The sequence below is a fragment of the Neolamprologus multifasciatus genome, chromosome 7 (genome assembly GCF_963576455.1).
Source record: "Neolamprologus multifasciatus chromosome 7, fNeoMul1.2, whole genome shotgun sequence".
Lineage (NCBI taxonomy): Eukaryota > Metazoa > Chordata > Actinopteri > Cichliformes > Cichlidae > Neolamprologus > Neolamprologus multifasciatus.
The window spans coordinates 64,042,129-64,059,108 of record NC_140445.1 but is presented as its reverse complement, the minus strand read 5'-3'; the positions used below and the strand labels follow the sequence as shown (position 1 = coordinate 64,059,108).

General features: G+C 42.3%; 1 protein-coding gene and 1 long non-coding RNA gene across 3 annotated transcripts in view; both read left to right on the top strand.

Annotated features, from left to right (window-relative positions):
* The window catches only part of LOC146515877 (uncharacterized), a 331,877-nt gene that overhangs the window by 197,823 nt on the left and 117,074 nt on the right, over positions 1-16,980 (top strand). The window lies entirely within an intron of this gene.
* tspan9a (tetraspanin 9a) overlaps positions 1-16,980 on the top strand; it is a 222,220-nt gene that overhangs the window by 197,903 nt on the left and 7,337 nt on the right. For both annotated transcript variants that reach the window (XM_085165093.1, XM_085165092.1), the window contains 3 exons: positions 3,373-3,447; positions 11,019-11,120; positions 11,413-11,544. In XM_085165093.1, the coding sequence (XP_085021219.1) occupies positions 3,373-3,447; positions 11,019-11,120; positions 11,413-11,544 (309 nt within the window). The remainder of the gene's footprint in view (positions 1-3,372; positions 3,448-11,018; positions 11,121-11,412; positions 11,545-16,980) is intronic.

Sequence of the window (16,980 nt, the reverse complement as noted above, 5' to 3'; positions counted from 1 at the left end):
ATTTTATTGATAAATACAACCCTTGCAGCAATGAAATATTAAGATGAGCTTTTCATGAATGTATAAAATTGATAGCAAACAGTCATCGTGGCAGCGGGCCAAAGTTTGTGCAAACTACAAAGATAGTAGCAGCCCTAATTTCATAGCTTGGAAATGTTTTTAATGGACCACTAAGAGTCATAGTTATTTGTCAGAGATGAGAAACAAAGAAAAGCAATGCCATAACATTTTGAGAACCGCTCGTATTTTGTGTCTTTTCGCTGCAAGGCTCATCTGCACTGTCACATGCAAACTGCAAGCAAGTGTCTATACTCAAAGGCACACCGGTCACAGGCCACCAGGAGCTTTTTTTGTATTTGTCCTATTACCAGACCCTCGGGAGAGCTAGGTGACTGGGGCTACTTCAGTAATTCAGTCTGCCCTCTATCGAACCTCAAGAGTGCACAAAATTAGAGCTGAGCAATAGGATTCCTCCTTTCTGCAAATTAATACCAACTAATGCATGTCATTGCCATGGCTCATGTCAGAGCCCAGTGAAAGGAATTTCAAGCGGGGGAATTAGTATTTGCATAGAGCGCACCAAAAGGCACTTGATGTTTTTGAAGCTCCAGAATTGAGAATGTTCTATTATTCATTACAAAGACTGTTCTGTCTCGACGTTGCACTGTTTGCCCAAAGTTGTACAAGTGTGTTATCTTAAGCACAAGTTAATTATGAGAGTTCACCCAACAGAATGAGGTTTGCAGGGATCCGCTGCAGAAAGGCGAGGAAAAAAAAAACTTTCATGTATAGAAACTTTAAATGAGAAGTGGAGTTGGGGCTCTGAGTACTTAACATCACAAACAGCTCAATCCCTTGAAGCTCTTGCATCAGTCAAAAGCCCCACCAAATCCTCAGCGTTAGACATGGCTTCCTTCACCTGCCTAACAACTGTGAAGCGGGAGGAGAGAGCAGAGTGCAAAGACAGAGCGGAGGGGTGTGAAAGATGGCTGGAATTAGAGAAAAGAATCGGAGTCAACGGAAAATATCAAAGTTTTAATGTTTCTCACCGAGTCTCCTGCCACATCTGTGTGTGACAGCCTTTTATATTTGGCCAGAATAATTCTGTTTAGGGCATCCGTGTCTGCTGCCGTTGCTGTTGTTGTGTTTGTCTTTGTCTGTCTGTCCAGTCGAGCACATCCAAATGTTTGGGGAGGTGGTGGTGGTGGTGACGGGGAAACATCAAGAGTAGGTTTAGATCTCCCAGCGCAAATAGATCTGAGTGTTTACCTTGACATATTTTCTTTGAAGTTGGTCTGCGTACAGCTCTCTTCGGATTCGAAATATTCAAAGACCGGACATCCTTTGCAGCGATATCGCAGTGCACCTTTTCTGCCAAAGAGTTTTATTGAGACATTTTTTTAAAGAAACAAAAGAAGGTGAGATAACAGTGCGATTGCTGGCAAATGAGAGCATGCACCCACAGAACTGAGTGTGCAAATCAACACAGAAGCACATGCTCTCGCACATGGCCGCTGAAGCACTACCAATTTGCTTTGCAGAAACAGTTCGTTTGATTGTAAATGCCAGGAAAAGTATGACGAGTTGACTGTGGGTGAACAACAATCATTCTGTGGGCTGCGAAGCCATATGCAGCAGCAAACCGTTGTAGCTATATCACGTGAGCCGTGACATAAATAATAGCTCGCGCCCTCCCTCCCTGATGAGTTTGGAATTAATGGGTTTTTCAAAAATCTAGGTTTGCATGCCTCCTCCCATGCTGTGCAGACGAGCTTGGTAAATACCGTGCTGTAATGGAGTCAAGTAGAGAGGGTAGTAGGTGAGATGCAAGGCTAGAAATTAATCTTAGGAAGTAATAAACCTTTCATACTCCCCTCAAACATTCACAAGCCCTCCAGCACCGAGATTCTCCTTTTTTCCTCCCACCATCACTCCCACCTCTTCCTTCATGTCTCTTTTTCTAATTTCCTTCTCCCTTTTTAAATTTGCTTTGTTTATGTTTACGGATTTTTTTCTTTTTTTTGTCTTGAGAAATGTTGGTTTCTGTGTATGCTGCTTCCAAATGAAACCATCCATCCATTTTCATCCGCTTTATCCGAGGCCGGGTCGCGGGGGCAGCAGCCTAAGCAGAGAGGCCCAGACCTCCCTCTCCTCAGCCACCTCCTCCAGCTTATCCGGGGGAACACCAAGGCCAGCCGAGAGATATAATCTCTCCAGCGTGTCTCCGGGGCCTCCTCCCGGTGGGACATGCCCAGAACACCTCACCCAGGAGGCATCCTTGTCAGGTGCCCGAACCACCTCAGCTGCCTCCTTTCGATGTGGAGCAGCAGCGGCTCTACTCTGAGCCCCTCCCGGATGGCCGAACTTCTCACCCTATCTCTAAGGGAGAGGCCAGCCACCCTTCGGAGGAAGCTCATTTCCGCCGCTTGTATCCGCGATCTCGTCCTTTCGGTCACTACCCACAGCTCGTGGCCATAGGTGAGGGTAGGGACGTAGATCGACCGGTAAATTGAGAGCTTCGCTTTTACACTCAGCTCCCTCTTCACCACGACGGACCGGTGCAGCGTCCGCATTACTGCAGCTGCAGCACCAATCCGTCTGTCGATCTCCGGCTCCCTTCTCCAATCACTCGCGAACAAGACCCCGAGATACTTGAACTCCTCCACTTGGGGCAGGAACTCATCCAAATGAAACCATAAACTGAAACCTGGAACATTTTTTGGGGAAATTTACTCATTTGTTTTATTGTCAAGAGCAAAAATGAGAAGATTAATACAGCTGGTAAATATAAAGCTGCTGCCAGAAACTGTCCAACCAAGCTGAACAGTGTAAATGAAGGGGTCAGTAGGTAATGCCAGCTAGCTTTATTTAGAGCTGGTTTTACAGTCATGCGAAGCGGTTCGCTGGGTCATAGCTGAGCAATTAACCTTAAAATACTACAGCTTTATTTTTTATTTTGTTTTTCCTTGATGATGATTCATGTGTTAATTATTGGGTTTTAAGAGATGCCAGCTGGCAGATAAAGCCAGGCTCTAGTTTTTTGTGTCTTTTTGTTTCAGTCTGAGCTAATTGACTGCTAGCTCATCTCATTTAACCCTTACCTTATGTTTCACAAGATGTCAAATAATTGCTTTAACACAAATTAAAAGATCGTTAGATGATCCGTGAGTCACACAATACATTTGAGTTTGGAGTATAAATAAATGCGCTTTAAATCACAGATGCAAGTGTTACTGTGAAGTTTGTGAAACACTCAGATAAAACAGCACTTAACTGCAAAAGAAGCTTAGCTGTTCAGAGTTTTGTTCACAAATTCAATTTACAATATTGCCTGTGCCGCTGTTGTAACAATGCTCTTCCTCTTTCTGACAGTTCTTCATTGTCCTGCTGATAATTCTCCTGGCGGAGGTGATTTTGCTCATCCTGTTCTTTGTGTACACAGATAAGGTAAGTTCTTATGTGTTGTGTCCGAATTTTGTCTTTTATTATTCCATCTGAACACATTAACAGAAAGCTCTCTCACACACAGATGATCACAGACAAATGCAGAAAGCAATAAAAGGTGTTCGTGTGATAAGCATACCTAGATTCCAGTTGCTTCCGGGTATCAGAGTTTTCTGTTTTTATATTCGGTTGTTTCTCTGTCAGAAGCTCGAGTGTCTTCACTCCACCATTAACATAGGAGCCAAAGGTTAGACCACAAAATTCAACTCAATCCCCGACAGTTGGCTCCCCCTAATTAGCTCCAGGAATATTTCCCATGACCCCTTGAATGAGGTTAAATCAGGTGCGTATGGGGTAACAGCAGATGCCTACATGCAAAGCTCTGGATATTCCCGATGCTGACTTCGTCTTCATCTTTAATCTGATCCAACCACAAATGTTTCATCCCGAAGAAGACAAGTGTGCAGGACGACTGATGAAGACTTCTCTGTTTTCAAGGACATGTCGCTGATAGATCCGTCTATTTATATATTTGCTCTCTTATGTCACACAACCCTCGGGACATCAGCTAATTCTGCCTCTTTGTTCTGAGGTTATTGCTCAAACCTCGTCTCTCAGGCAGATAAAGGAATTCATTTAGCAGCCAATCCATTCTCAGATTCAGATCGGGTCTCGCAGGCACACCCTGTCAGGAGTAAATATGTCTGTTGCCTTATCATCAAAATATTACCGGCTTAACCGCGATCCCTCCGGCGGAATTTAAATAGAAAGCCTCTTGACTTCACAGCAGTGCTTTTCCCATCACCTGTGAAGTCAGTAAAAGATAGCCCAGTAGTGCTGAGGATTTCCTAAATGAGAAATCAGTTGAGTCTGCATTAGCAAAGCATGAGGCATTACCCGGGGAAAACTCATTCGCACAAGTTCCAGTGAATACCCACCATATTTTATGTTTGTCCCGTTCTTGCCAAATTACTGTGTTTATCCCGGCTTAAACCTAATGGAACGTGAAACCACGATAATGAGGATCGCAACCAAATATATCTTCTTTTATTGGTCTTCAAATGTCATTGGAAGGCAAAGCGTTTAAAGTAAATTGTGCGTTATTGGAGATGACACATTCAGACTGCTCTAATCAGGATGTCCTGCAAATTTAGGAAACTGCTTTAGATTTTAAAGCTTGTCTGTTTGGGCTAAAAGGACAATCACAGAAGACCTTCACATATTGCTTTTTGTTTTGTGGTTGGGTTTTTTCTCCGTCTCCAGTGAGATCTTGCATGCCGTGCGAGGCTCCCCTCGTCTTCTGCTACAGACTGCGATCAGAGGAATCACTAATTCACTTTTCTTATTTGATCCCCTAATCACAGGGTATTTATTAACAAGACTGGGAGACATAGTTGGCAGCTTTTAAACGTGTATCGACGGAGGCCTGCAAAACAGATATTTTAGTCTCTCAAATAGGTCATATCTAAGTCATGACTGACTCTTTGTGTCCTTCTGGGCGACAGTCTGTTGACAGGTGGGAGGGAAAGACAAACATATAGTATCTTGCGTTTGTGGCGACATGTTTTTTTCGTTTAGCGTCCATTTCCACCAGTTTAATCCTACTTTGCAGGTACCGCTCAGTCCTGTTAATAGATAATTTCTCTCACGTCTTCTTCACCCCAGCAGTCTTGCCTCCAGGTATGGCTTATGCGTGGGCACTCGCTCATTCCTTCCACAGCCCAGTGGTGTTAAGCTTTCTGATTAAATGCCATGTAGAGGGCGTAGTATAATAAAGGCTGGCCCTGCAGTTAGCAACCAGCTGACTGCAGCAGATGGCTGGGCGGCAAACCAGATTACAGCCATCCGTCTTTAACGCTCTGACCTCATTGTGCCTCCGTCGACCCAACACGCTGAGCTGAACACCAGTGAAGGTTTATTAGCTCAGAATGAGGAAGCAGAACTTTGCAAGAGAGACAGGAAGCACCGGAGCATGTACGTAGGGATGTCGGGAGGGCGAGAAAAAAATGAAGGAAGGGCGGAAGGTGTGGAGAGAGGTGGAAGGAAAAAAAGAAATGAGTTATCAAAGGATGCTGGGAAGAATGAATGTTAGGGTGCTGAAGTACACAAAAAAAGGGGTAGAAAGAGGTCAACCATGTCAGAAATGAAATTAGATGTCAAATTTTAGGAAAAAGGAGTCATGGAAGAGGAAGGAAGCAAATTTTGGCTGTGGCACATCCTTGATGTCTTACTCAACGACAGCGGCAGTCACATCTAGCTGCGTGTTACGTTTGTGCAAAGACAGAATTATGTTCAATTCCTGGCTGTGCGTTATTTCCCAACCAATTAAAGCTGGAGTGGAGCTCTTCCCATGACTCTGTCAAGTGCCCTGGCTCCGTCTACAAAGCACAGGGTTGCAGAGCAACTGAGGGAATTAAGTAACGTGTTTAATAATGTGCTGTTTGGAAACCTCTGGCACTGATTCTGTTTGGATTCACATCATTTATTACAATTTCAGGGCAGGAAATGTATTTGTCCTGAGCTTTGCAATTAGAGCAACAGTGAAACGTTGTTAGCTTCTTAGTTTCCCAGTAGTCCTGAAACTAAAACCAGTGTTTCCAGACAGTGTGTGACCCAACAGTGACTGCGTATGAGAGGGAAAAAGCACTGAACATGTTTGAAAGAGGTTCAGTCTATCCTTAAAGAGCGTGCAGCAAAAGACTGAAGATATGACGAGACAGTTTTATTTGCTTCACGAAACAGTAAAATAAGTGGCAATTTGATCTGGGTTGTTTAGCTTTGAATGTTTTATTTAAATAGGATTTAATGGTAATTTCATGCTTGAAACTCTGCATTTAGGAACATTTGAGCCTGAAGTCTGGTGTTTGTGATAATGTGAGCTTGGTGTACCATACCCTGACAGCAAACTACAATCAGAAGTTCAGTTTGGAAGAGGTTGACTTGGGTTCAGATGTACTTCGGTGCATTTTACATCAAATATGAAATCTACTGTGATAGAATATCAGCTCAACTGTCTGTCACTTTTTTAAATATTAAAAAACAGCGTTTTCTGCACCGCCTGTCTCGTCACAAACCTGCGTGTGCAGGCAGATCTCTGGTTCTTTGCATTATAGATGAGATTTGAAGACAGGTGAGTATGTGTGGAGTCGCTTCATCGTTTCTGCATCCAAAAGAAAAATGCAATAATGCCAGGGAGTATTTCACTGTAAAGTATATTTTTAAGTGTTATTGCAGCTGTCGGGTAAACGATGATGTGAGCTACTCTGGTACTGAACGTTAATGCAACGTGAACATTTGCCAGTGTGGGAACTTGGGAGTTTGGGGCAGTTTGATTAGAAATTTCACAAGAAAAGCTTTTCAACACCCCAAACTAGGGATGCACCGATACCACTTTTTTGGAAACGAGTACTTGCATTTCAGTACTCGCCGATACCGAGTACTTAATAAAAACTCGGCGCCTGTGATTAACCCCTTACATGCCGCTCAAACATAGACAGGTCTCAGACCGTGGTATCGGTCCTCGGTATCGGGGGACTTTTAACGAGTACGAGTACTTTAGAAAATGTGGTATCGAGGCCGATACCCGATACCGGTATCGGTGCATCCCTACCCCGAACACAACAACAGTTAGTAAAGAACCAGAGTTACTAGCTGGTAAACACAGGGGAGCAGCTACAATTCAATTCAATTCAATTTTATTTATATAGCGCCAAATCACAACAAATGTCGCCTCAAGGCGCTTCATAGATACAGAGAAAAGCCCAACAATCATATGACCCCCTATGAGCAAGCACTTTGGCGACAGTGGGAAGGAAAAACTCCCTTTTAACAGGAAGAAACCTCCGGCAGAACCAGGCTCAGGGAGGGGCGGGGCCATCTGCTGCGACCGGTTGGGGTGAGAGAAGGAAGACAGGATAAAGACATGCTGTGGAAGAGAGACAGAGATTAATAACAGATATGATTCAACACAGAGAGGTCTGTTAATACATAGTGAGTGAGAAAGGTGACTGGAAAGGAAAAACTCAATGCATCATGGGAATCCCCCGGCAGCCTACATCTATTGCAGCATAACTAAGGGAGGATTCAGTGTCACCTGGTCCAGCCCTAACTATATGCTTTAGCAAAAAGGAAAGTTTGAAGCCTAATCTTAAAAGTAGAGATAGTGTCTGTCTCCTGAATCCAAACTGGAAGCTGGTTCCACAGAAGAGGGGCCTGAAAACTGAAGGCTCTCCCTCCCATTCTACTTTTAAATACTCTAGAAACAACAAGTAGGCCTGCAGAGCGAGAGCGAAGTGCTCTAATAGGGTGATATGATATACAACTTAACAATAATGTATTTAATTTAGTAGTTGACCAAGAAGAAAGTGCAGGGACAAAAAAAGAAAGAAAAGTGTTTTTAAAATAACAATCAATGATTATCCTTCATATTTTTCGCTAGTGTGAATATGTAGATAAGATTTTAGCCATTTTGAAAGTTCAAAGCTGTTCCTAAGCACTTAGCCATCCATAAAATCGGATTCAAGTTCAGGGTTTTCAGTGGAAAGTTGAGCACTTGTTTAAACACTGACTGTGGTTGGTATCCTAAGATAATTCCTCTGTTTCCTGTCAGCATGCACAGAACATGCAGACAGATAAACGTGCCAATACACTAACTCACAATGGTCCACTAATTCTTTCCTTTCCTCACAAGATCAGAATTGGATGCTGTACAATTTTCGTAAGATATTAATTGAGCAAACTGATAAAATAAAAGTTTTGCTCGTCTCTTCTTGTCAATAGAAAATTGTACTTAGTAGTCAGTATAATCTTTTAATGATATAAGTTTGCAAATGATAGGATACTGCATGATGACCTCTTTATAACTGTTTTTAGTTCACTGTGACCCGTTATCATGCAGGGAACGAGCAGTACCTATTAGTGCTAGATAAGAGCTTAACGAGCAGTTTCACTTCGTGCCAGGTAGAGAAGCCTCTCCTGGCACACACACACACACACACACATCCCAATGTAATAAACGAACGCACCTACTTTTGCATATAAATAAAGACCAGAGCGGTAACAGAGCGCACTTCACAGGCCCCCACTCTGATGTGAGCGCTCTGTGACCGCCCGTGCAAGTAAAAACTGCAGCGTGTGCGTCTCCACTCTCTGACTCTCAGCTGAAGAAGTGTCTTTAGAATAAATCTCTTGACACTTCTGTTGTCACAGGATCTCATGTAAATACGTAATGCTCTCCCGCGTTGCGTGAGGAACTCTAAATGTCCCACAGCGTTTTCAAAACAGCCTGCTGAGACACCAGTCGTTAGCCAGATGTCCCCCCACCTCTGTGGTGGCTGTGTCCTTCTCTGAAATGATCAGTTCTTTCACGTCTTTGCACACGCTCTGGTAATGAGCATTCAGTGTAATCTCACAGGTCTCAGTGTACCTGCCCCCCTGGGTGTTACCATGTCACCAGATCTGGGACAGGTGTTTCTCCAACAACCTACCACCCGCTCTCTGCTCTATTTTTGTGATCATTGACGGGGAACATGAACAGTTTGGACAGAAAGGCTGCTCCTCCCACCGCCCTCACATGCATATCTTCTTGTCTTTCTTTGTTTTGTCTTTTTTTGTCTTTTCTGTGAATTATGAGTGTTTTCTCAGCCGGCCAAGCTGAACCCTTTCGATTTCTGTGATGAATGTGCAGTCGTATATTGCTGTGTGCGGACTTGGTCATCACAGAGGAAACTACAAGCTTATCTATGCAATGAGACATATGAGCTCTGTCTCGGGGCTTTGTCTACATGCCACACGTGAAATATTGCGCGGCAACATCCAGGCAAAACTTCCCAAAAGTCGCATGTTGCCACAGCGCGGTGCAGGCCTGTTATTTGTCAACATTTTCGAGGACCGGCAGTGTATTAGTCGAGAAATCGCCTCGTGTCTGCTTCTGTGGCGAGGAGAAAAAGGGTCGGCGTGCTGCGCGATCCCCCAGCTCCCTGTTTGTTCTGTATTCATTTGTCTGCCTCTCGTTAGAGGTCAATCTGGATCATTAACTTTCATTTCGCACTGTAACAAAGACACAAAAAAATGATGTGCGGTGACTTATCGGAGACTCGGAAGAAGACTTTTATTGCAATAAGGGGGACCCTGCTCTCCGGCGGCTGTGTGAGGAGTCTGTAATGAGCCAGCGACATCACATACAGCCTGCTGTAGATGGAGAAGACAAGATAGCAGATAGAAACAAAGCATAAGGCAGAGATTGATGGTGCTGCTGTTCTTCATTTCATTTTCCTGCACGAGGACCAAGATCTGCATCAGCAAACTTGCAGGCCGAGGAGCAAGAACGGGATTTGAAATAATTCTCGACTTATTTCAAAGCTTTTAGAGGATGTTTTAAATGGGGTTTGCATCTTTAATGATTACTAAAGCATTTTATTGCCCGAGAAATTTTAATTAATCAGTAAAAATTCAGTTTGACTTTTATGTCTAATTCAGCAAATAGATTTCAAAAGCCTTGCAGCTGAATAACAAGGGTACTGAACCAGTGAATGAATTTAAAGCTTAATGTCGTTTCTGTACAGTCAAAGGAAAGTTTGGTTTGAACTATTTCTAATGTGTAAGACAGAAAGTCAAGTGATATTAAATGTGTTATTATTTTAGAGAAGCCAGGCTTCTGGCTGCTAATTGTTACTTTCATCCTTATTCTTTCACTAAAGGATTTATTGACACCTAAAAACACTGAGAATTGCTGAAATCCCCTTGTTGTTTCTGGACGTGACAGTGCTAATGCAGCTTCTCTTGTCCTGTGCAGATTTCCTGATCACACTCTTAAACTCTGAGCTTTAAGTATTAAGTGCATTCCTATTGTTGTGATATTACTTTTATTGCCCGTGAAGATGTACAGCGTGGTTCTGGCAGTCCATGTCATTTTTCTAGTCATAATTACCCCGTATCTAAAGCGCCTCTCAATCTGTCCTGGCAGTTAGCAAATCCCCACAGGCGTATGAAACTGCAGGAGAGCTAAAGCTCTGATTTTGTATCTCATTAACACAGCGAATGAGATATTAATCTCCCTCAGACATGGCACAACCCTGAGCAAATTGTTGGTGTTCACTCAAGAGGAAAATGATTTGCTAGCGCTGCTGAAGGGCATGTTGAAGCCGAGCGTGTGAGCGACACATGACGCGTCAGACATCACACAGCGGTCCGCGTTACTGTTGCAGAGTTATTTTTATTTGACAAGACAAGAGGTTCCCCGTAACTGTGAAGGCGCTGGCATTTTATGTCTTTATATTGTAGTGTCGGATTGCTTCGCGTTAATGATTCGTCAGTCATACACAGTCCACTAAAAGCACTTAACTGCACACCTGCCACTACTGTTTGCATCTGTGTGAAAAGGATGCTGACAGTTTGAAAAGAGTAGAATAATCCGAGTGCACCTCTACAAACACCCAAGCTTCAACTGCCTGCTGCAATATAAAGACAACATAAAGACGTATTGAATGGTGCAACTCACCGGACTGTTCTTGCAAAGCCAACCCCTCCAAACTAAGATCTCTAACTAAGGCTAATATTTCTTTTATCCTCTCCAGGTGCGTGAGAATGCCAAACAGGATCTCAAGGATGGGCTGGCTCTGTACAACTCAGAAAACAACATAGGCCTGCGAAATGCCTGGAACATCATCCAGGCAGAGGTAAGTAACACCGTGCATTTACAATATGAGAAACGTTAGTGTGAAAGCACAAATGACTAAAATCTATTCAGATATTCCAGCTAATGTATGTCCTGGCTTGTAGCTGTGGTATTAGTGTGACCTTAAAAGCCCAAACTGGCTGTCCAAGTACACTTCAGTCCTTTTTTGCTGTCCTTTAAAGGAAAGTGACCAATTAAATTTTTTAATTAAAGTTTGTTTGAGCTTTTTTGGGGCCACTGAGGACACCGAGCATTAACTCATCTTCCACCTGACATTTGTATGGCATTAACAGTGGAAATGCTGTGGAGTGATAGGATACACCGACTGGCACGAGGCCCTGAAGGACAAAGTAGTTCCTGATCGCTGCTGCCAGGAGCATTACCAGAACTGTGGGCGGAACTCCACCAACATGTTCTGGAACAGGGTGAGTTGACCTGGACTCCGATGTAGAGTTTGGCTTCTCAGTATTTTGCTTTTAAGTATAAGAGTCACGTGTCTGCTCTTTATAAAATATTCAAAACTAACAGATTTACTGTATTAAAATGACAGACTCCACAGAATATACTTACTGTATTTAAGTTTTTGTTTTGGAGGATATGAATGATACACGGAGTCATTTTCTACCTAGTCTCGGCTGTATAGTTTGTCTTGACTTTTCTCTTTTTAAAACTGATAGTCTGAAAGTATTCTGTATGATTCACATTATATTCTTGTCCAGATTATAGGAAACATGCTGGGCCCAAAACTGCTATGACATCAGAATCAGAATTATGCTGCCCTCACGACACGTGACCACGTGAAGCTAGACAGCTAGCGAACAAAATAGACGAGATCCAGTGTTGCCAACTTAGCGACTTTGTCGCTATATTTAGCGAGTTTTCAGACCCCCTAGCTAAAAAAAGCTAAAAAAAGACGTGAAAGCGCATATCGCTTTTACTCTCAACAAGCAGCGGGTGCTGTAATGCAGTCAGTTCTTCTTTTACTCTTTTACTGTTATGCTGTTTTGTGGATCACAAGGTTTAAAACTACTTATAAACACACACACACAAAGTAACTCCACCAGAGTGCCTATTTCGGGTCACTTTTGCCGGTCCAAGCCCGGGTAAAGGAGCAGGGTTGGAATTGTGACATTAAAAAAAACCAATAATTGCTAAAATAAATTTAATTTGTAGTTCTAAATAAACTCTAAATGCATTTAGGATGTTTTTTACTCACTTTATGTCTCTTCCACGATGTTATTTCTCTCTCCAACAACATAGGTTACAATTATATTAGCATGACCAATTATGCAAATTAGGTGATGACGTCATTTAGCGACTTTTAGGACAGCCAATAGCGATTTTCCTTACAGAGGAGTTGGCAACACTGACGAGATCTTCCACACAAGGCTTGCTTTTCATGAAGACCCTTTAAAGCCTTATCCTCTCTCAAGGCCTCTCCTTGCTATTTCTTATTTGTAACTGAAATATACAGAAAGTGAAAAGAAATTGCTAGCTAATACACATCTTAATGACAAACTTACTGATTAGCCTAGCTTAACACGTACGTTACATTAGCATCACAGTTCCCTCCAGGTAAACACATATAAAAGTTATCTCTGAACATATTAATACTCACAAAGACGAACGTTTCCCAAGGCACAAGCGTGTAGGGCACTTTTAGCGTGTACATGAACTCGTTCACTCTTTTAATACTGCCGAAGCACTTTTCACGGCATTAACGGAGAAAACACGTCAAAGATATGCGAATGATCAGAGCGCTCCCTCGCTCCCATTTCCGCACATACAATACAAAGATCGCTTGTGATAACGATGTCTCACTCTGAGCAAATTTCCAACACACATTTTTACTGTTTTTAGCATGAATTACTTATAATATTTCTTAACTTTGAACTTATTTATCACTTTGCTTATGTAACTTAATCAGATTATGCACTAACTACTGACTTCTGGCCAAAAGGCATAACAAGAATACTTTATTAATCCTTAAAGAATTGATGTGGTTACTCCAAGACTGTAACAGTAACAGACTAAACTATTTGAATATGTTACAGAGTTTACAAATTTAAGAAATAGCACTAATATATACAAGTCACTCAATTATAAATATCAAGAATATTGACAAAGGATATTACAGAGGTGGAATATATATGATTGACATTTGACTCTGACTGAACTTTGTCATTTGGTATTTAGCTGCAGAGCGTGTGCAAACAGGGTGTAACTATGGCAGTGTTTACAGTGTGTTAGATGGAGGAGTTGCACAGGGAGACGGTCACGGGCAGGAAGGATTTCCTGTGTCGTTCTGTGGTGCTTTTTGGTACCATTTATCCCTCTTTGTATTGTTACTGTCACTCTTCATAGTAGGTTTTCCATTTACTTAGAACATGTGCTGTAAAACTGCCTTAATGAAAATCAAACTTGTTTTGCCACGTTCGTGCAGTTTTGAGTGCTGAAGTGTAATCTGTTCGTTTGCTTGAGTCAGCCAATGTACCAACGGAAACAGACGTTAACTTGAGGTAGCCAGCAATTAACTGGCTGGCTGTGTGTGTGCGCAGACTGTTTATGCTGCATTTTTGCAACAACTCAGAGTGCTCTAAGCACTCACCAGGAACCCCGGTTGCTTTTTTCACTTTACCGCCAGACTCTTTCTTTTTATCTTTTTTTGCCTTGCAGTCTCAGTGCGCCTACAAAATATATACATGTGAAGTTTTTACTGACACTGAAGCCTTTTTAGGCTGCACAGGCCTGTTTCTTTTATGGAGGGACGTAAGCACAGTGGACAACCAGAATAGCAAAAAGGTCTTGACTGGTGCATCTACATAACAAAAGGGTTTTAGCGTCCCCGCGGTATGACTATGTCATTGTAAAACGGTTGTCTGTCTTTTCAGTAAATGCTGCCCCTGTGATGGGGTGGCTCAGTATTAGTCTTTATTTCAATTTGCCCTTTCCTGAGAAAATGTTTCCCTGTTCCTCTCTGTTCCCTTGGTTTTGTAAATTCAGTACAAGATCCAAACAGAGTTCTGCTCTGTTCCTGAGTCATGCTGTATAAAAATAGCTGTCTGTTGTGCACCTTTTTCAGTCCATTTAATCTCCAACATCTCCAGCACCTGATAGTTTTGACTGCTCCTCACTTTTCAATGTGTTTTTACTCCTCGGTGCTCAAGTACACAATTAAGATCCCTGTCTGACATTGTCTAACATCCATCCGGTGTCCTTGAAACTTTTAGATACCATATTTACAATCAGTTGAGCGTCACGCTGTGTATCATCCCCATCTCAGCCAAACCAATTTATCTTGTGATCCTAATCTTCATCAGGCTGTTTTTTAGCTCTTTAGCAACATTCGATCTTTCAGTTTTAGGCCAAAGAAGAAGAGTGAGGAGGGGTTTTTATGACGGATATAGAGACTGACATTAAGCAATGTTCTAAGCTAAAATTCAAATTTCCATTGTGAGATTGAACCACTTGTTCTTCCGATTTTGAGAGCTGTACTTTGGAAGAAGTGCGCTGTCTGTGGCGTTTCAGGTGGAGGGCCACTGTGGCTCTGATTAGTGTTACGATGGCTCTTTTGTACATCCTGATTACTGCTGCAGCTGTGCTCTGGGGTTTCAAAAATTGTATTTTTCGATTCTTTATACCAGGGGTCCAAAATACTGATGTGAAGAAAACTTTTTTTAAATTATTATACGCAAAATGATTTAATACAATGACAGAGTGTTACAGGCATGGCCCTTTAAGACTGTAGCCTCATGGGCGGTGTAGTCCTTGCTGCAGGGAGAGCATGTGGGACCGCCCCTCCCGCTGTGTGTGAGCGTGAGGGAGGGAGGAAAAGGGAATGTTGAAAAGTAGGAGGCGCTACCGAGCAGAAACGGGAGCTGGAAGCATGTAGATATAAAAATAACCACAAAAAGAGTGCCTGACGAGCCCAGTAAGCTATTAAGTCTCGACTGTACACTATGTTCGTGTTTTCCTCCGAAACAATAAAGTTCTGCTGGGGCAGCCTTTCAACGCCTGTCTCTCGCTAGCAAAGTTGATCCAGACAGTAAAGCTCGTTCCAAGGGTAACAACCGAGGTAACAAGAGCGTGCAAACATGTTGAGGGCTGTGTTAGTTCAGTGAGAGATTTATTTAGAAAGAAAACAATTTTCACTTGCAGTCGAAAACTAATGTTTACGATTATGTCTGCATTTTTATTTTGTTAAATACAAACAAAATTGTAGCAAAAGTGCTTCCATGTGTCTGGCCAGAAAGAGCTGTTTATTTGGTAGTTCAGTGAAACTACTGCACTACACTGCTGAGTGACTGTCTTCTGCTCATCAAATACATTTCATTGCAATGTTGACGCTGTGCTAACTTGCATATGGCAACTGAAACTGAAAGGCTTCAGATAGTTAAGAGTGAGAAAAAAATTGTGTTAATCTTTGCAATTTTGTCTTGTTACACAATATTTGGAATTAAATAAAACAAACAAAACACTACATTTTAGGAAATATTAGTGGGTGTTTTTGTGTTTGTTTTTTTGTACTACTTGGACACTGAAGTGGCCTCCAATGAGATGACGGTGCCAGAAGTGGCCCGCGGCTCATTTGAGTTTGAGACCCCTGCTTTAGACAATTCTTCTCCATATGGGTTCCAAACTCACTTAACTCCCAACTCATTAACAAATTAAGTTGTCATGTTATGACCATGCTCATACAGTTAGGCTAATTTAAAATAATCAGCATACTTACCTTGTTTTAGTGATCACAGGTTTTGTCACTGTTGTTGCAGTGTTCAGTTGTGCTTCACCGAGGATTTGCGTCCAAGAAGTTTTGGTTTGAAACGATTTTGTTAATGCATTTTTGGTTTTGGCTTAAATTAACAAAAGAGCTGCAGAGCTGTGAAAGAACCACAAAGACAAAACCACCATAGAAACTTCAACAGACTCAAAATGCAAAATGTCCATAACAGGAAAACAACACAAAACAACTCGAGGCAGAAACTACTTACAGAGAGGTGCGGACGAGCATATTGATGAACAGCTGCGAAGAGACAAATTAAGAGGAACAAAGTGACCACGAAGAAAAAGACTGAAAAGTGAAAGAAAGGGACAACAAAACAAAAACACAAAGCGACTACAGAGTGAACAATTGCTCCGTGTTGGGGGTTGTTGATACTTTTCTTCCCATTAACTCGTGATGCATTGCAAAGTTAGATCCACAGCGTCCTACTTTTTAACGCCACATTTGAAGTGCTCTAACATATTGCCTTTAAATTACACTTTTGTTGCTCTAAAATACAATAGTTGCCAATTTCTGCTCCCCAAACTCAAAAGAGGCATGCATCTGTAAGCTTTAATCCACTGTTGTTTTTTCCAACACTTTGTGGGTACTTAAAGTCGCTTTAAAGTTTCCCTCTTATTGCCTAAATCCAATGGATTTTTCTATTGTTCTCGAGACAACAGCTCTTCTTTTCTCACAAAATCGTGCAGCACAATGTTCACCAGTTTCCCCTCGTATTACTACTCTAATCTGCTATTGGTCTGGCATGTGGTTCGTTAGCGTGTCCAAAGTAGAGGATTAAAAGCTGTAATATAATTGCCAAAATGAGAAAAGACAGACATTGAGCTGGCCCATTGGGAAAGCTCATCATTAAAAGCTTGTGTGTAATCTTGCCCAGAGGAGATGGCCACACGCTTTGTAGTTAACTTTACATGCTGCCTCAGCAACCACAGACCAGCAGGGGCACAGCTTTGCTGCTGAAACCGCCCTTAAGTGCGTCGTGTTATATCCCTGCCAATGAGTAGCCTCTGCATGAACCCAGGTGGGAATGTATTTAAGCGTACGATTAGTGCGCACGTCGGCTCATGTGTCCCATACG